At 45.2% G+C, this 20,242-nt stretch overlaps 1 protein-coding gene across 6 annotated transcripts in view; it reads left to right on the forward strand.

Moving 5' to 3' along the window:
* Positions 1 to 735: 735 nt before the first annotated feature.
* The window catches only part of Tfap2b (transcription factor AP-2 beta), a 29,703-nt gene continuing 10,196 nt past the window's right edge, over positions 736 to 20,242 (forward strand). For 2 of the 6 annotated variants that reach the window (NM_001413770.1, NM_001106896.3), the window contains 5 exon segments: positions 835 to 936; positions 5,470 to 5,928; positions 10,615 to 10,675; positions 17,954 to 18,173; positions 19,979 to 20,097. In NM_001413770.1, coding sequence (NP_001400699.1) covers positions 856 to 936; positions 5,470 to 5,928; positions 10,615 to 10,675; positions 17,954 to 18,173; positions 19,979 to 20,097 — 940 coding nt within the window. In that variant the 5' untranslated portion in view covers positions 835 to 855. 6 annotated transcript variants of the gene reach the window in all.

Raw genomic sequence — 20,242 nt, forward strand, 5'->3', positions numbered from 1 at the left:
ACACCAAGGAGCCACTAAAAATACATAATCAACCCTAAAGCAACAAGCAGTATAGATTGCAGGGTCCACAAGATATTCAAGTTTCAAATGTGTTAGTTGAAATGAGCAAAATATCAGACATCAATGTGGCAAATTTGTTTGCTGTTGCTCCACAATGATACTTTTTTAAAGTTGCATCAATAGGGATACATAACTCATAAAGTCAAAAAATCTAATGGTGTGGGGTTTTTTTTTAAATGCTCTCCTAGACATACAATAGGAAAACTCTTTTAAAATCTCAGTAATGGTTCCCCTTTAAAAAAAAAACTATGAAGAAAATTTGGGGGCTGATGTCCCTAGTTTTTCATTGTCAATTGTTAAAACACTTTAGTTAGTGGCTGGAATGATTCGCCATTTTCAAAAGAGATTTTTTTTTAACGTATCTATTTGTGTTACTGGTTCTGAACAACTATATTCCCTTTAAATGCACAGTTAGTCTGTGGATTCTGTGACCCAGAGGTGTTTATGTAACTAGTGTGGGGATCTGAGCATAAATTCGTGTTTATGATTTTTTATAATATATCTGTGTGCATGTGTGTGTGTGCGCGCGCGCGCGTGTGTGTCTCGTGTGTGTGTGTGTGTGTGTGTGTGTGTGTGTGTGTGTGTGTGTGTGTGCGCGTTGTATCTAAGTCCTGTGTGCAATAATGTTTTTCTGTCTGCTGAGGCTTACTTCTCCAGCCTATTGTTTGAGACAACAGATATAAGTTGCGATGGGAGAGGAGCGTCGGATTTGGTGTGTATCCCCCATTTCCAATTATAGATGGATCATTACAGACAGCGGAGTCCTGAGAAACCAGACATCTGCTGCTCACATGAATGCACTCACCTCCTAGAGACCAGGCTGCCATCATGCTCTGGAAACTCGTGGAGAATGTCAAGTACGAAGACATCTATGAGGTGAGCATTTTAGAGCTTTGTAGATAGAAAACTGGAGCTTCTTTGACACCCCAACTGATATATTTTAAGCTATTTACTCGTGGATTTCCGGTCGGGTTTCTGAGGTTTCTTTAAGTTTTCTAAGACTAGCTCTAGGAGACTTCGCTCTCCAGAAAGGGAACTTTTAAGATTAGAATGTGACAAGTTTAATTTAGGAGCTATTTTTCTTTTTCTTTTTCTTTTTCTTTTCCTTTCTTTCTCTCCGGCTCTCTCCTCCCCCTTGTAGGCTCTGGTGGATAGCACGGAGCCACAGAATTTAAGCAGACAGTCAGGGGAAAACAATCTCCCCTCACTTTGAGTACGGGAGAGAATCGGGTTTTTAAGCCTCACGCCGACTTGGACTTTAGCCTTTGCTTTTTTTTTTTTTTTTTTTTTAACTTTTAATACATTTTCTGAAATCGGTAACCAACGTGGGCAGGTAGAGGGTAGATATCTAGGGAGAAACGAGGGGAAAAGACTGATGTATGAACAAATACAGTACAGTATGGAGAGAGAGCGTGGGTTGTTATTTTTGTTTTCTTGTGTTTTGTTTCTTTGCGGGTCAGTGGTCCCAAGCCGAGACGGCAGCTGCCAGCGTGTGGGCATTTTTAACGAAGTCTGCCCGCACGTCGTGCTCCCGGCTACGGGTCCCCAGGCAAGCTCATCCCTCCCGTGCTTAGCCCTCCGCCTTCTCGGACTCCACCGGTCGCTTCCGGAGTCCGCGTCGAACGAGGGTGTCCCGCTGCCCTTGCAGCTCGCGGGCGAGGCGAAGCGGCCCGGCTGGGGATAGACAGATGCGCGATCCCGCGCCATAGCTCGGGAGCTGGGGAGCTGAGCTCAAGAGGAAAGGAAAGTAAGTCTCAAGGGGACGTCGAGAGAGGGAAGAAAGACTCCGAAGCTTCGAGAAATCAGAGGATCAGAAAAAAAGAAAGCGAAAGGGAGTTAGCGAAGAGGCAGGCAGAGGCGAGAGGCGACCGGGAAAAGTTAGAAGGCGGAAGGCAGAGATGAGACCCGGACTTCCCGCACCAGCAGCACCAGGCTGGGCCACCCGGCAGAGGTGGAGAGCCCAGATTCCGTAACGGGTCCGGAAAGAAATCTGAACCCTGAGCCTTGTTGGTGTTGGGACCACTAGCGGCAGTTCCGCAGGGGTTTCGCCTTGCTCAGCTAAGGGGAGTCCGGAGGTTTCCTGGATAGAGCTGCTAGTGCCAGTGCCCAGTGTCCCGCAGTTCTGCCATTCCTACGACCTCATCTAGAGGTAAATGGGTGAGAAAGTGGGTGGGAAGAGGTAGAAGAGAGGGAAGTCAAGGACGAGAGAGAGAGAGAGAGAGAGAGAGAGAGAGAGAGAGAGAGAGAGAGAGAGAGAGAGAGAGAGAGAGAGAGAGAGATTTTTCTTCTTTCCCGGGGTGACACAGGGTTCCGCCTTCCTCTTTGTGGTAGTGTACTGAGGAACCGCACTTCCCCGCCTGGTGGGGTTCATTTTAGTTCGGTGTCCTTTTATTCCTAACAGGCGGGATTCTGTTCAAGTACAGGGCGTTAAACTATCCTAAAGATTACGTTGCCCAGGGTAAACGTAGCACCGGCGGAGCTGGGGGCCCGCGGTGAAAATAGCTCTGGGTATACATAGAGGGATTATACTAGTCAGGGTGATGCAGTTCTTTGCTTATGAAAAAATAACCGGATAAATGGGAAATGAGGAAGGGCGAGTGGGGGAGGGAGTGGGGAAGAGTGAAAGTGGGAAGGAAGGAGAGAAGAAAGGAGAGGGGAGAGGGAAAGAAAAGGAGGGAGGGTGTGAGAGAAGGGCCAGAAGCGGGGGTAGGAGAGGGAGGAGAGGAGAGCAGGCTTCGGGGAGGGAGGAGAGAGAGAGTGGCTTGCTCCTGGCTGCCGAAATTTTCAGCTGGAAAGCCCGGAGAACCCGCACAGAGCGTGGTGGAAGGAGCCTATTTCAGTCTGGAGTACGGTTGAAGTTTAACAGAAACGGCGGTCAGGCCAGTTGAACGGGTTCCTGATACATCCCAAAAGATTTTCTGTTGCCCCTGGCTTTGCCTGGAAAGGAATCGGTTAGTGTGCTTGAAGACCGATCGCATATATTTTTAAATCTAGGTTTTAAGAACTGCAGGCTGTAAGCACTAAAGAGGAAAAAGGCTGCACCGTGTTCAAAAAGTCCCCATCTCTCCTACGTCCTTCGAAAACAAAAAAACAAAAACAGAAAACAAAAAACAACTTGATTCTTCTGCATTCAGGGGAAAAAGTAGGTGTAGCTCGCAGTAAACACACGTAAACAAACAGGCCCACCCATTTCACTTTCCTCTCCCCCTCCAGATGACCAGGCAGTGCCTTTCTAGTTTGCTTTTCACAATCTTCACACAAGCACCCAGGGCAACCACCTCCTTCCTGTTGGGAAAGTCTTCCTCTAGATACGAGAACACCTACATTCTCTGGGAGCCCCCAGCACTTGCTCCTCCACACTGGCGAATCCAAAGAGCGAGAGGCTGCCTTACAAGAGCAAGAGAGAGAGTCCCCGCTCAGTTAATTGAAGCTCTGCCTCTCTCCTGCTCAACTTTTCCCCCAGTCTGCCTCCGCCAGCCCCCTCGTCTGATTACATCTAGTAATTCTCCACTGAATGAACGTCATTTACAATAGTGGAGGAGCTCTGAGCTCTGCTGCTGCTTCACGCTCCATTTGTCCTCCATTCTCCCTTTAAAGTACTCGTGTAATATTAATAGTCATGAATATCAATTATTATGAGGCGGTGTAGGCAAGCGGAGGGAGGAAGGGGCGCCTGAGCAGTCTGAGCCCAGCTTCGGGTGGAAGAGGACTGTTTCTGGAGCCCCAAAGAACCCGCAGAAGAAAAAGTGGCCAAAAAGACAGTGAGAAACGGATGAGCAGGTCTGCCTGTTTGTGACAGGCACCTCCAATCTTCTTGGAGGGGGGATTTTTTTTTTTTTTTTTGATGGCTTGTCCTGAAAACACCTCAAGCTCAGCTCCTGTGTCCAGCTTGCTTCTCAGCTGGACTCCTTGATTTTTTTTGAATATTCATTGTTATTTTGAGCAGTAACCAGGCTTTTTTTTCCAGATGTTAGTCCACACCTATTCATCCATGGTGAGTTCGGATTCCCGTTGTACCAGAAGTGCATGCCTCCTCCTCCTCCTCTCACCGTCTCTGTGTCTGCATCTCTCTCTCTCTCTCTCTCTCTCTCTCTCTCTCTCTCTCCCTCTCTCTCTCTCTCTCTCTCTCTCTGTGTGTGTGTGTGTGTGTGTGTGTGTGTGTGTTTGTGTGTGTGTGTCCCTCCATCTCCTTGTCTTCCTTTGAGTGCCTTTGGCTTGGTAATTTAGCACCATAATTGGTCCAGGCTGCAGCTGCCTCTCTCTGCTTTGTGCGTTCCCTGTCTGAGCTCCCAGGAGTCAGCTGGGAGGGGGTGAGGCTGAACCGGGAAAACTTTTTGTCAGTGAAGTTTGGAAATGTAGGTGGCTGTTTCTACAGAAAGAACCAGGGGACTTTGCTGTGTGTCATTTTCACGAAGGATGGGGGAGAGACTTAAAAGTGTCCTGCTCTTCCCCATTTCCCCTCTCCTCTCACTTGGCTTAGACCGGAGAGGGGTGAAAGTACCGTGTGGGAGTTATCGCTTCCCCTCCCAACTTCTACTCTTTATTTTTAACACCCTAAGTAGAATAGTATGAGAGAAGGAAAGCAAGCTTAGAAATAACTCCTGCAAACCACAACTCAATTTAACGTGGGCTTAGGGTGTGATTTCAGAGGAGATCCGTTTCAATCAAACACTAAGTTATTTAATTCCTCTTGGGGAGGGAGGGGTAGCTGGAAGCTCAGATCATGCAGATTCCTCCCTGCACTGGGAATCTCCTGCTTGTGCGAGCCCCGGGGCCAGCCAGCTACCTGCCAGGGATGGCAGAAGTTGGTTTTTCAACCAGCACAGCATCACAGCTATTAGCAAGTTTCATTTGGTGTACTTTGGAGCTCTAAAAGAGGTAGGGGCAAGAAACACTTAGAAAAGCAAACACTACCCTTAAGTCCTGCATTTTTAAAATTAAGGCTTTGAGCTATCTCTGTCCTAACACACTTTCTTCTCTTTTCCCTTTTGCCTGCTTTGCACTGTCAAAAGATGGCTCTAGGCTGGGTAGTGGGTGAGCTTCCTATTTCTGATGTTGTTAAGTCTACTGAAGCTTCCCGTGTGGAACTATTGACATTTTACCATGTGGCCCTGAGTCAGCTTGGGGGTCTAAGTAAGGTGTCGCTTCTTGCTGCTTCCCTTATCCCGGAAAAGTTATACAAAAACCGAACTTCTCTCCTCTCCCCTCTTCTCTTCTTCCTCTTTCTCTCTTCTTCCTCCTCCTCTTCTCTTTCTCCTCCTTCTTCCTTCTTCCTCTCTCTCCTCTCCTCCCCTCTCCTCTCCTCTCCTCTCCTCTCCTCTCTTCTCCTCTCCTCTCTTCTCCTCTCCTCTCTTCTTCTCTCCTTCCTTCTCCCCTCTTCTCTTCTCTTTCGCTCCTCTCTACTCCCAGGACCGGCACGATGGCGTCCCAAGCCATAGCTCGAGACTCTCTCAGCTGGGCTCTGTGTCTCAAGGACCTTACTCGAGCGCCCCGCCGCTGTCCCACACGCCATCATCGGACTTCCAGCCACCCTACTTCCCGCCCCCCTACCAGCCGCTACCCTACCACCAAAGTCAAGACCCGTACTCCCACGTCAACGATCCCTACTCCCTGAACCCTCTGCATCAGCCCCAGCAGCACCCGTGGGGGCAACGACAACGCCAAGAAGTGGGTTCAGAAGCCGGCTCTCTCCTGCCCCAGCCCCGGGCAGCCTTGCCCCAGCTCTCCGGCCTTGACCCCAGAAGGGACTACCACTCTGTCCGCCGGCCGGACGTGCTGCTGCATTCCGCACACCACGGCCTGGACGCCGGCATGGGCGACAGCCTCTCATTGCACGGCCTTGGGCATCCCGGCATGGAAGACGTGCAGGTAATTCCAAACAAACAAAAATAAACATAACCGATAATAAAAGAAGAATGCCGGGGGCGAGGGGAGGAAAGGGGGAGGGGCGGCCTGGTCTTCTCTGGTGGGGGGAGTTGACTTCTTTAGAACCGGACCAACCGGACAGGACAAAAGTGTGTGTTTGAGTGTGTGGCTACAAGGAGGCAGTTTCTAGAGATCCGTTTGTGAATGACAGGACGGCTGGAAATTAAATCTTGAAGGAGGAAATACATTTGTGATAGTTTACAGTCACTGCCATCAAGGCTAATGTTTTCACCGTGACTCAGCTACTGGACTTGTGTGCATTCTCTGTTGCTTTGTGTAGCGAAGTTGTCTCCAGGAGTACCCCCATAGTGAACTTGTCCCGCTGGCTTTTGGTGGGCAAAGTGCTGACTGTCTGTAGACCAGAGCTCTAAGTAAGAAGACACAAGGGCCACTGAAGGCTCCAGGTGTTTTCTCTGGTGTGGAAGGCTAGGAATGATAGTGGACTGTGCAAGAGAGTATTTGTTTATGGCCCCTTTGCTCTGAATTTCCAAAAGTGGAAAAGCCCTTTTCCCAAGTAGAATTCATCTGATAAGGAGATCTTCGATCTGGAGGCGGACAGAGAAAGCTGCGATTGGGTTCTGGAGTCCATGAGGATGATAGCATTTTGGAAATTTCGTCTCTTTGAGGGCCAATTAATTGATTAGAAAGCAATGTTCCTCACATTCCCCTTCAGCCCTCTCCTCTGACAGTTTTCGCCCCTCCCCAAGGTTACCATCCCCCCTCAAGAGGCATCACGTGTTTATTTTTTAAAACAAAAGGTTCAAAACACAATCCCTACCCACCCAGTATCCCATCTGCAACCTACACAACGGAGGCTGCCTTGGATGAGAATACTTAGTTAAACTAAACAAAGAAACATCAAAGAAATGATTCCTAAACACTGTCAGGGTGATTCTGAACAGCTCTGCTTCACCCACCCTCCCAAATTTAACGAGTCTCCAGAAAAGAGAAATATTGTTGTAAAGCATTTAATTGACACTTGGATCTCATCGCCATGGTTGAGTTTGTTAGGCATTACTGTAGACTTACTTCTGAAGCAAAGGAAAATGAAATGGAAAAGAGAAGGTAGTCAAGCTCTTCCTCTTTCCTGTGTGTGTGTGTGTGTGTGTGTGTGTGTGTGTGTGTGTGTGTGTATTTTGAAGAACAGTCAAAATGTGGTGACAGTGTAAAACACCATCTCCCTGTGGCCTGTGATGTGTCATTGTTTTAGGGGAACCTTGTTATTAAAAAGGAGGAAATCATCTAATCTGTCGCTGGACTCGCCCACAGTACCAAGAGTGATGCTTTTGTTGATTTTACTGAGCTGTGTCTGTCTGGAGGTATTGTTCATTTCAGAACACCATATAAGAAAAGAAATATTGAGCTGTTTTTTAATGCGTTGAAGTAATATGCGTCTGGGGGGAAAGTTTTTAAATTAACCTTTCTGAGTATGGTTCAAAGTACTGAATAATGAAGGTATCAACAATACATCCCCATTACCCTGGGGATGCTAACATCACCCACTACTGTTACACATCCTCATCACTACTGGGGATGTTAACATCACCCACTATCTCTACCTCCACCCTGAAGGCCAAGGGACTCAGGCAATTGAACCCTGGAAAGTCTCTCAAAAATTAGGAGCAAATCTCTTTGGTTTTGAAATGTTTTCTTTAAGTCAAAACTCTAAGGGGTTTTTGAATGTTTAGCGAAATGCAAAGGAAAGGGACAAAAGAAAGTGTTGTTGGAAGAATTTAATAATGCAACTGGATGGAGTATTTAAAGAAACCTGGCATCATGTCTGAGCTGAGAGACTGTGGGGTTAGAGAGAGCTCCCTACTTCTTTCTATCTTCTTCCTCAGCTGAAAGCCTGGCTCTGTAGGGAGTCCTGTGGGACCTTCTCCAACAGCCCAAGGTGGGAGGAATACTAGGAATGCAGCCCAAGGCATCCTCAGTAGTGAAACAAGGGTGTTGTGAGGCTTGTCTCAGCGTGGTCTCTGTGATAAGACTAGGGAAAGGCCCATATGCCATAGGGAAGGAAGGAAAAGTTGAATCCCTAGAATCCAGAAGTCTAACTGCTCAACTCCCCGATAAGAGTCCACTGCCAAGTTCTGAATCTAGATGCAGTTATGAAAGCTGTCAGGTCTCTACACACCAAGCAACAAGAACCCCAAGAGTGGTGTCTGCACCCTTCTAGTCTCTAGAAGCAATAACAGATTGGGTTGGCCTGGACCTCAGAGTCACTTGCTCTATCTCAAGGGTCTGGTAATGTGCATTCAGGACACTGGAAGCCAGAGGGTGCTGCATAGGCCCTGTGGGTCCCGAATTGGGGGGAATTTCATGTGACCTAGAGGCACACTCACAAGGCCGCCGCCCTGTGACAGAAAAGGAGAAGAGCTAATTAACCAAATGCTTCTAATATTTTTTAAATGAAACTATAAAACCCTGTCAATTTCTATTTCAATTTACTCACAGGGGCTATTAAACTAGCAGATCGCTGTCTGGGTTCCGGGTATGCTACATTTCACCCATTGGGGAGGGGGGGCAGTGTTAAAAACTCAGGAGGAAATGGTTACAGAACAAGAAAATGAGGGAACACCTAGTTGTGGATTTGTTTCCTTGCCGAATTGGCCATGGTTACTCTTTACAGCTTGGCTCTCTAACCTCCCACCATCTCTACCACCCGCCACCCATGAGTATCAACATATAAAGCTATTAAGTGAACCCTACACACACACACACACACACACACACACACACACACACACACACACACACCACTCAAACACACCCTTGTGTCTTAAAGCAACCCCTGGTATCACTTTTAACTAAAGAAGTCTAGTAATTATGAGTCTGAGTTGTTTTTCTGCGCTTCCGCATGCAGTCCTAATTAAATCTTTACGATCCTCCCTGTGACGATTAAGCGCTGGCATGCTGCGTGAATATCCTGTACAAAAACCCAGCAGGCGGCCGTAATTAGATAGAAAATCAGACAAGAGCCTTCTCATTAACTACCACAACTACCCGACGTTGCTGATGAGGCGTGTATATTTGTGTACCAACATGGTTTTGAGGTGTGGGGGCTCATGGGTCCAGCCCTGTATGTGATGGGTTTCACACCCACAAAACAGGCAAACAGGTCTGTCCCTGGTGGACCCACAGCCCTTGCACACACACACACACACACACACACACACACACACACACGAGTTTAGAAAGGGGTGAAGTGAGGGTAAGCATGCCTGTGAGTGGGACAGGGTCCCCTGGAAACTTAAGAACAAGTTTCCTGAAATATTTTTAAGGTACCTCCTCACTATTAAGATGCGTTATATGGCAGTCTACAGCATAGAAAACATTCCGAAGGGAGGAAACACCCCACCCTCAGCCTTCTAGGAGCAGGAGAGTGAATAGTGAGAATGAGAAGAAACATATAAGCAGAGCCTACCCCCTGATGATTAGAACATCTCATTTCTCAAGCCACAATTGCTTGTTTATGATAGTCCTCCCACCCCCCCCCCCATGGACTCACACCCTGTCTAAGGAAGCATCCTGAATGGGGAGGAAGTGCTGGGGAGACACCTCCCTCTCAAAGCCCTTTTGATACCTCTTTATAGAGTGGGTGACAAATCGGTCCAAACCTAAGTTCCAAAGGATCCAGGGAAGCAGTTGTGAGATTCAAAAGGACAGCGGGTATTTCCATGGGAGTGGGGAGGGTGGAAGGGAATCTGCTTTTTTGACACCGTACAATGCATAGCTACAAGGCCTGGCTCCCATGTGTCCTGACAGCGAGGGACCAGCTCCAACAACTCTTCCCTCAGAAGTGCTGCCAGATCCGAGTTGAAACTTCCCCTCTCTGGGATGAAACTGAAGATGGATAGCCCTTGTGATTAGCAAGGTGCTGTCTGGGAGGATCCTTTGTGTGTGTGTGTGTGTGTGTGTGTGTGTGTGTGTTGTACCCGTATCAGTATCGGTAGTCCCTGCCTTCCTAACAGGTGTGCTCCTTGCTAGGCAGCAGCACTAGATGGCAGAGGGGTGTGTGAACACTGTCCAGGCTCCTCTCCTGCAGGGACTATCATCCTGAAGCAGGAAGCTCACAGCTCACAGGAACGTGTGTGGACTACAGTGGGTGTGAGGTCCTGGAGGCTGTTGTATCGGTGCTTGAATTCCATTCCAAATTGCTCAGGCTTTAATTAAAATCCCAGAATATAAACTATTATGTATTTGTAAAAAAAAAAAAAAAAAAACTGCTCTGGGATTGAATGTACTGGGATAGAAGAAGGGAAAAAGAAAACCGAAATCGCTTTAACTAATATTGGTGAGAAATCCTTTGCCAACTTTTCACAATTCGTTCGGACAAATAGCATAAAAGTTTATGTGTCTGTGTAATATCTATGTTTCAGAGAATAACACAGCCAATCCTGCGCCCCAGATGTTTCTTATAGGTTCTGCTTTCTTTTCCCTCTATTTCGAGAATTTACCATTTGGGTGAATTTCATTTCTGTGTCAAGTTGGATATAATAAGGATCATAATAAAAACAGCCCTTTGTGAATTAATATAAATGGAGATAATAGAAACTCCTGCGACATGATTGATGTATGGAACTCTTTAATATCCAGTCAATTTGAATGGCGATGTTTTTATATTCACAGTCAGTTGAAGATGCCAATAACAGCGGCATGAACCTATTGGACCAGTCAGTCATTAAAAAAGGTATGGATTATCCCTTCCCAAAAGTAAGCAAAGATTTCAATGTCTTTATGATAAAGGTTCACATTGGGGAAGTCTTTATTTTATATGAGAAAAAAAAAAACCTAAAACGTTTGTTGTGATCAGTCAATGGTTTCAGATTAGGTAAAAGAGCATTGGGGGAAGGGAGCAGGGAATAGAAACCAGCAGAAGGGAAACTCAGAAACCAGAATTGAGAATCAGAGCTACACTGGCAATTTCCATTTTCCTCATAATACGCAAAGTAGCCGTTCTAAATGCATCTCACATGACCATGCTATCATGGTGTGGTGAAAACGGCCTGGAAGCACTGGCTTAAAAACTGTGCTTATTACTTTGTTCATAACCGGATTTGGCTAAGTTAAAGTTTGTGTCATGGAGAAAGCTGCCCCCTCCACCCCCCACCCCTTGTATTTTGGTTTGATTTTTTTTTTTTTTTTTTGGTGGTGGTGGTAATTGTGTTACCAGTTCTCTGTGTGTTATGAGTTGTTTCTTTTTTATTATTTTTTTTAATTGTGCCAAATGCTTTGCTAAATACGCTCATCCTGAGAGGCTGTGCATCTCAACGGACTGTGCACGCATCTAAATCTTCCTGCATATGCGCTCATGATTTACTATGACTGTGGAATCACCCCACACTGTTAAAGGGCATGTGATATTAACAAATGTTTGCAGTCTCTTGTACAGCTGTAAGCAAAATAATTAACTAATTAAACTAATTAAATGTAATTACAATAACTCATTTCGGGCGTATTGCAGCTGCTTAATTTTTTTTCTCCTCTTCTCTGACAGTCACTAAGAGAATGTCTGGCGATTAGAGTAGCTGCTTCAAGGCCTGAATGTCAGTCACATGGCACAGATTTAAGAGATCGAATGTATACACATTCGCGATCTTTAATTATCCTATGGACTGGTACTGGGAGACACAGCTTTACTGACTACGGCCCTTTCTTATTGAAGCTTGAGGAAAAGAGTCCTTAGGCTGGGAGCCAACAATCCCCAGTCTCAGCCATTCGTGCGTGATTCACTCAAGCCGCTTACCAGTCACAAAACCAATAATAATAACTAAGGAGAAGAATATTTTAGAAAGTAATCCATCCAGACTCGATTTGGGGTAGTAGGAGGCGGTTGGGAAATGACGCCAAAGTATGCTAAAGTTTCTCTTTTTAAAAGCCATGAATATATAGCTGGGAGAGGCAGAAGAGGGAACCGGCAGGTGAATGATGCCTTTTGACTTTGGAACGCTTCCCCCACCCCTCCCCGCCCCAGATAGGTTTTTAAATGTTGCCTGGTATTCTTTAGGTATATCCCATCTTTGGCTGGCCCGCCCGCGGTGTGTGCTTAAGCTAGCAAATGTGTTGACTGCTTACTTTCACTGGTTTCTCTAGAGTCTTCTCCTCTGGGTGACTGCTGGTTGACTGGGGTGGGGTGAGGGAGGAGTTTTCCGGTCCCCTATTGTCACTGTTGTTTTAATTCCCCCCTCCCTCTTTGTGGCTAGCTAGAACAGCTTAGCTCAGGGTTTGGTATCCTAGCAACATCAATTGGCTGGCAGAGGGACGTGCCCAGCAGATGACCAATCAGAAATGTTATTAATAGGCAGGCCAATAAAAATATCTGGAACTTAGTTTGCCTAGAAAAACGAGGTCCGTGGTTTTCTTAGATGTGGGAAACATTTGGTTGCCATTTTTCAATGTGTTTGCCAGAGACACATGAATATTTATGCATAAGGTAATTTCCAGAGATAAGGAAGAGTGTTGGCTAAAATTGCTCGCTCTGTTTTCTCAAACTGCCAAATGTTTTCCTTCAAAGCTTTTTAAAAGCAGGCATGGCTTAAAACACTAAGGCAATCCCTTGCTCATGTTAATTGAGTTGGGGTGAGTCATAAAATATGGATGTTAGGTCAGTTCCATTATTTGATACTGGAAGTGTTTGCTTTATTACATAAAGAAGAGGTCCTAATATCATATTTTTATCTTTTAAGAGCCACAGGCAAAAAAAAAAAAGAACAAATGTTTGATTTATTTTTCTAACTCACCAGGAACCACTTAAAATAAAGTTATGGGTTCATTAGCTCCTTCCCTGCCCCGCCTCTCTTCTCCCACCTTTACATATCCCTATTCCCATGAGGGATGCTTCTGTGAGATTAATTCTGTAGAGAGGTGAGAAAGTTTCCTGAACTGAATATTCTAAATTCCAGCAACTAGCAGGGGACACGGTTGCTTAATTTGTTTTCTAATGGGCATTGAGACAGTTTTTAGAAAATTATACTTCATTAGGAAAAGGCCAGCAACTAGCCCACATTTACACAGCTCCTCTCCTATGTTTATAAAACCTAATTACCTAGGTATAAAAGATGCATGTATCTGTCAGGTTGGGCCATAGCCACTCCTAAAACTTCACCCATGTCATTCCTCTTCCCTGTTGATATCACCCAATACATTACAGACTCCCTCTCTTGTTATGTTTGCTATGTGGGCTTAGCTGACATTTCTGAAGTAATTTAGTTAAGAGGAAATGAGTTGTTCCCAGTAGAGAGAGCAAACGAGTGGAGTCAAGGTAGCCAGCGTGATAAATGGCTGTTTCATTTGAAGATCTCCAGAGCTCGTTTACGGCTAATTTTCTGTATTGGCCCCCTTTGAGCTATTAATGCAATCGGCAGGGACCGTGGCCCCTCTCTTCTTAGCTGCCCCATTAGAGCTCCCATTAAGCTGCCTAGTCTCAACTCTGTGGCAGGAGTTGGGGAGGGGGGAGTAATGAAAGGTGCTTTTTAAACTCTCCTAATCTAAACCGGCAGAGGGTGGTTAATACGATTTGAAGGGGGCTGGTCAATGAGCAATCAATAAAGTAATAATGAGAAGGATTCGGTACATTAACAGTCTAAAAATCCAACGAGACATTAAAAAATCATTCTTAACTCTCAGTTCCATTAAGATTAGGAATGTGGGTGGAGTGGGGTGGGGGTTGGGGGTGCCCAGCTATGATCATTACCATCTTCCTCTAGCTTAACTTAAAAGGCTTACCTTGGCCTGAAGAACAGGCGTTTGGAACAGAGACCACTATGCAGTCTGTCCGACACATTAGACAGCAGAAAATATGTCAGAATTTCTTGGAAAGGTTGTTGAGGCCAGAGTCCAAGGTTCAAATGCTGTGACTCTGGGGCATTTTTTTTATTGGTCTTAGGGATATCCTGTTTGGTTAGTTTCAGTTCAACCTCCACTCTCATCCATGTTTTCCCGTTAGTTCTGGTGGGTGGTAGCATTTCCCTTTTCCACACGAACACTTTGGTGTGGGTTTTCTTGGAGAGGATGAATTAAAAAAACAAAACAAAACAAAAAGCCAAATCTCAAATCTCAGTTCTAGTGGAATTTTTTTTTCTTCCTTCTTGCCTAGAAGGAATTTCACACCAAGAGTCTGAGTCCATCAGACCTATAAGGTGTGTGTTTCCTCTCAGTAACTTTGAATGGAGAGAGAGGGACTGGGGAGGGAGAGGGGAGGGAAGGAGGGGGAGGGGAGGGGAGGGAGAGAGAGAGAGAGAGAGAGAGATACAGGAACATACACCAGGAATAGTCAGGAGCCATAGAATTTCAAAACTCTAAAGGTCAGACATTCCTTTTCACTGCCCCAAGTGTGGGAACCCGCAAGTGCACACATTGAAGAAGATAAATGACCTTCTCAAGGTCAGATGACAAGCTGAAAACAAGATGAGACCCCATTCAAGTTTCAGGTTCCCAGCTTCTGTCATTAAAGAATGCCAACACTTTGTATTGGGGGGATACATTACATGTACTCCTCTCTCTCTCTCTCTCTCTCTCTCTCTCTCTCTCTCTCTCTCTCTCTCTCTGTGTGTGTGTGTGTGTGTGCTTATCACAATTTCTGTGTCCAAATGTATACACCTGCTGAACATGTGGAATAAAATCTAGACAAGGGGTTAGCTTAAAAGGATGCAAATCCAAGGAATAGCTTCCCCATCCTTATTTTCAAAGCACTGACTTCTGGGTTGCTTCGAAAAGTGCCTCTCACAGTTGTCAGCCTCTTCCAGTGGGACTTAACCCTTTCATTGGCAGGTCTATTTCTCCCCCTTTTTCCTACACAGGGGTTGTCAAATACAGTTTCCCAAACTTGCTGTTTTGCCCTGAAGTTAGTTGTTGTTTAGAAGAGAAATGAAATTCTCCCCCATTGATCTCTATGTAGCCTGCTACTGAATAGCATTTTTTCCCATTTTCCTTCCTTTTTCTTAAAAGTTCATTCACTGCCAGAAAATACTAATCTATTTACATATTTTTTTTCTTTTCTGGAATAATTCATGGGAGAAAGAAAGGGGTGAGTTTTCCTCTCTCTCTCTCTCTCTCTCTCTCTCTCTCTCTCTCTCTCTGTGTGTGTGTGTGTGTGTGTGTGTGTGTGTGTTACAAGAAGAAGCTGGCTTTACCTTCCAACTGAGAACTTAAGAGGTGAAACACTCACTTTTTAATGTATGCAGAGAAAATTGTAAACATGTAAAGAACCAAAAGCTTCATGCTGGGTCTTGTTGTGCTCCATTTCCTCAGCATTTTCCTGCTGTCGCTTTAAACCTATCGCAGTCATCTCCGGGTTCCGTGAGCAGGAACCGTGTGCTCATAATTACTAACAAATCAACTGGGCCCTGTTGCTCTCCGAGTTTATTGATAAGCTAGAGGAAAGCAGAAGGGAATAAAATACGGGGTTAATCAGCTGAGCTAAGCAGGTGTGAGGGCAAGAGAAAGGTAAGATGCTAAGTAAGCTGTGGACCAGACAGAAGACTGGGAAGGGAAACAGGGTCTGGTCCTGGGGCTCCAAGTTGAGCCAAGGGTAAGGGGCAGGAGTCGATGTTAGAACCTGAGGACATAGGATAGAATGCACGAAGGTGATTCGGATGCAAAGGGGAAATATAATTTAAACCATGTCTGTTCACTCTGTGAGGTTTGTGGGGTGGGGTGGGGGATAGAGCGGGAAGGAACTTGATAAGACGGAAGTTTGCCACAGAAGTAGACGCATGCGCTTTTGTATGTCTATGTAGAGAGCTGCAGCCCAAGGGTGAATCCTAAAGGATCAGCTCCTACCATCCGAGTCAGGCCGCCAGCAACAGTACAGTTCGAGAACAGGGTATAACAGCTCTCTGAGCTAAGTGACATCTGCGAATTAGAAAACCAGAAAAAGTACGATTTAAGAAATGCTGGCTAATAGCTTAACTGTTTAAGAAATAATGGCCTTAATACACATACTAGAACCGTCAGTTTGTTGGGCTTGTTTTGTTATTAAAATATTCTAAGCAATGTTAAGCAAAGTATGCCTGATGAGATCTTTTACATAATTTGTTTTTCTAGCTTGCTTGGTGAAATTGCGAAGGGCTATCTATATTCCCCAAGCTGATGCCATGACACTGGCTATTAGTATAAATCATATATGAAGACTCGAGTATAAATAAGAAATAGAGATATCAAGAATGCTATGAAAATAGAAAAGAAAAGTACATGTGGAGACTGTGTACAGGAATTAAATGCCTCCACCCCAATCATCCGTTTACAAAGAGATTTACAGTCACCATTGTCAACTCCAACTATTGCACATGTCTGGTGAAAACACTTTGACATTTTCCTGCTTTAGTCTCAAATGCAAAGCAGTCCCTCATGAAAATATGATTGTCCAGAAAGTCAGACTCCCTGTTGTAACTTGTCCTTACCCATGGCAGTATAGAAGATGCACTGGGTTTCTAATACAATTCCTTTCACTAGAACAGGTCCTGGACATCAACAATAGGTCCTAAAATTCTATATCTATTTCAAGAAGTGGTCAAAGGGAATGCTTCAGTGTCTAAATCCACTCCCTTAAGGAAAGCTGTTCTTGAAAGGTTTTTGTAAAACACCAAAGTAAATTAATAAACATGTAACTTTTGGAAATCTCTCAACAAGCATGGAGTCTGAATGCAGAAACCCGTCCTGTAAAGAGTCAACTGAAAGAGAAATTCTGCGTTGTCTTATTTGTCCTGTAGGAAAGGAATTATAGTCCTTTCTCCTAAAACTCTGGAGCCCGTGTGGTAGAGAGAGCATCTTTCCCAGCCAGATTTACAGGGTGAGAACTTGGCCCTTATGAGAATGGTAGAAGTGGAAGGTCCTTTCTTTTCTTTTCTTTTTCTCCTAAACTAGATAATATACTTCAATGCGTTCTCTATGGGAGAAGTAACTGGTAGAGAAAACCAGAAGCTCAAAGGGAGAGACTTTCAGGATGTTGCTTTCCAGTTCTCATTCCCCTAGCCCTCCACCTAGCTCAGCTTCGTCGTGTCGTCCTGACATGCAGATGACACTGAAACACAATTAAACAGAAATACAAGCCGGAGAGGCTGAATGCACCAGGGGCGCAGTGGCAACCAGCTGTCAGCTCTTATTAACTTCTGCATAAAACATACCTTGAGTGTGGTTTGTTATCAATTACTTGCTGAAACGAAACAACTGGGGCAAGGCAAGACCGCCACCGCTCGTCTGAATTACGGTGATTGGTTGATTGATCCGGGCACCTGTTGTAAATCATAACTGTTCCAAACAATGACCAGTCGCCGGTGCCTTAATTTGTAAACAGAATTCATGTCACTGCTTTTGCTCTTACTGGAGATGAGCATTGTGGGTACATTTCTAAGTGGATTTTGCTCTTGTTTTATGTCGGGGAATATAGGGCTCATTAATAAGGCAAGAAGCAGCACTTCTTCCTCCCTCCCCCAACCCCCCACGCACCCCATCTTTAGTGATGACCATAAGTTTGGGTCCAGTCAGAGAGGAGGAATTTCCGTAAAGATCATTGGCATTAAGCCATTTCTGTCAGAGAACGGTGGTATTAATCCTCACCCTCAAGTAACTAATGAGATCGTGTTATCCTGAGGAGCACTGTGGAGGAAACTGTGACCAGGTTCTCAGCAAGGTGTCCAAGGTCACACAAGAAGCACATGACCAAATAGGTTTTTGTCTAGGTTCACAGCATGATTCAAGGTCTAACTGGACTATGGCAGGATCTCTCACATGTCCTCTGGTCGGGGTAAGTTTCCAGAGGAATGCTGACATTTGGGTCGGTTCAGAGCACTGGGAACGCAATACAGCTGGGAACCACTGGAGTAGCCACCTAGCCCTACTCTTTCCACTTTGTGACTGCCCCTGGTTGGCTTTCCCAGATGACTTGTCCTGTCCTATCAACCATCGGTAGTATTAATGAAGCCGGTCACCTTTATGGAAACTTTTTTCCCCTTTTTCCATCTCTCCCTAGTTCCTGTCCCTCCCAAATCTGTGACTTCTCTAATGATGAATAAAGATGGCTTCTTGGGAGGAATGTCAGTCAACACCGGCGAGGTATTTTGCTCAGTCCCAGGCCGCTTATCTCTACTCAGTTCAACTTCCAAGTACAAAGTTACTGTGGGCGAAGTTCAGAGAAGGCTCTCGCCCCCTGAATGCCTCAATGCGTCTCTCCTGGGCGGCGTCCTCAGAAGGTAAAACAAAATAACAAAATAAAACAAACAAAAACTAGACACACAAGCGCGCGCGCGTCCACACACACCCACACACACACATTCTCTCTCTCTCTCTCTCTCTCTCTCTCTCTCTCTCTCTCTCTCTCACACACACACACACACACACACACACACACACACACACACAAACTCACGTGCGCGATTAGTGGAGGAGGATGGTGGAGATTGAGGGAAAAAGTTTGTCACGGTTGCCTAGCAACCCAGAGTTTGAGTGAATCCCCAGTGCCAAGCAGCAGAAAGGCTGAGGGTGGTGGGTCTGGCGTTCTCGAGAGAGAGGTTCAGTCTGCAACTCCGCTCTACGGGTGCCAGACCACACTGCGCAGGTGCAACCCTCCTAGACAATTCTGGACTGGGAACCTTTCACTTTCTTGCCAGCGCAAGGCTCCGGACTACACATCTCCGGCTTTAGCAGTCTCCCCACTAAGCACATTCATTTGAAACAGAAAAGGCAGTTTCCAGCATGTGGTCCATATCCTCACCAATTTTCTAGTTTTCAAAGACTAATGCACTAGCATATTCTGCTTCCCATTTTGAAAAGATCTTTTTCTAGATCTTTCAATAACATCACATCTCACAACATTAATAGTACTTTATAACTATTAGTAGTCATTCCCTGGGGCTATGTAGTTGCTCGCCAATATTGCAACCCCTGGGCAGACTCCTCGTGAAAATGGAGGAAGAAATGGCTCCCCCCACCTCTTTGCAACAGTTCTTGACAACATCTGACCGTTGGCACTGCCCTTGCTAAGGAACTTTGCATGAGAGAGAAAGCCTTCTGAAGCTAAAACCCATTTTAGATGTTCGCTATTTCTTTCTTTCCTAAAAGTGGCTGGCTAAATAGTACAGCAGTTGGGATTCATACGGGATAAGTAGTTTCCTTTTATTTTTGACCAGCCCTTAGAAGACAAGGAGCGTCTACAGGGAAGCTAGGCTTTGGTGTGACCTAGGAATGTTCTTAGTTTAGATCCTCTCTTACTCCTCGTTTGGTTTAGTTTTCAAGGGAGCCTTTTGAGCTTCATACTCAGTTTTTTTTATTATTATCATGATTATGATTACTACTGATTTTTAAGACAAAGGTTTCTCTGTCTAGCCCTGGCGGTTCTTACTTTGTAGATGAGGCTGGCCTGCAACTCAGAGATCTGCCTATCTCCATTTCCCAAGTGCTGGGATTTAAAGGTGCTCACCACCCCACCTTGGTGTACAGAGTGGGAATGTTTTAATTCAATTTCTGAACACAGGTGTATAAAATTTATCGAGATAGTGAACACAAAGTACTTATATTAACAAGCTCAAAAGTCTTAGAATTGTTGTTATCATGATGACAAACATCATCTGAGCACAAAAGTCAGTCTTCTCTCCTCTTCTAAAACTTTAAAATGTTTGGTTCTGTTCCTCCTTTAGAAGCCTGGTGGTGTCTGGAATCCAGCCCCCTTCTTTTCCCTTCTTTAAAAAGTTTGCCTGGATTCTGTTCTACTCACTGTCTCCATAGCAGGGAGTGAACCTGTGTGTATCCATGGGATGAACAATATTTATCTTTTTGGGATATATATGTATATGTATACATATATATAAATGCTCTGTATTGCAGAAATTAAGCAAACCTCAGCAAACTATCAGCAAATAACTGAAAGGGGGTAGGGGGAGGGAATGTTAACCTCAAGTTAAAGCCTCTTCAGGCTCCACTGGGCTCTAGATTGCTAAGTCTAAACTTTGTTTCAGGAACACTCTGAGGTTAATCAGAATGTTAATTCTTGCCATTGCAGAGCCAAATCGAAAAATGGGGGGAGATCCTTGAGAGAAAGGCTAGAAAAAATCGGTTTGAATTTACCCGCGGGCAGGCGCAAAGCAGCAAATGTCACGTTACTCACCTCCCTGGTAGAAGGTAAGCAAGACTTGTGGCCATTTCACCAAGTGGCTGAGCTTAAGTGTCCACTGGAGGCTGACATTTCACACATTTCATGATTAACTGGAAATCACTGTGACTGCTGTGCCCTTATGAGTAAGATGGCAAGAGGCTGCAGGAGAGA

Source organism: Rattus norvegicus, chromosome 9, assembly GCF_021556685.1.
Source record: "Rattus norvegicus strain SHRSP/BbbUtx chromosome 9, alternate assembly SHRSP_T2T, whole genome shotgun sequence".
In the NCBI taxonomy this organism is placed as follows: domain Eukaryota; kingdom Metazoa; phylum Chordata; class Mammalia; order Rodentia; family Muridae; genus Rattus; species Rattus norvegicus.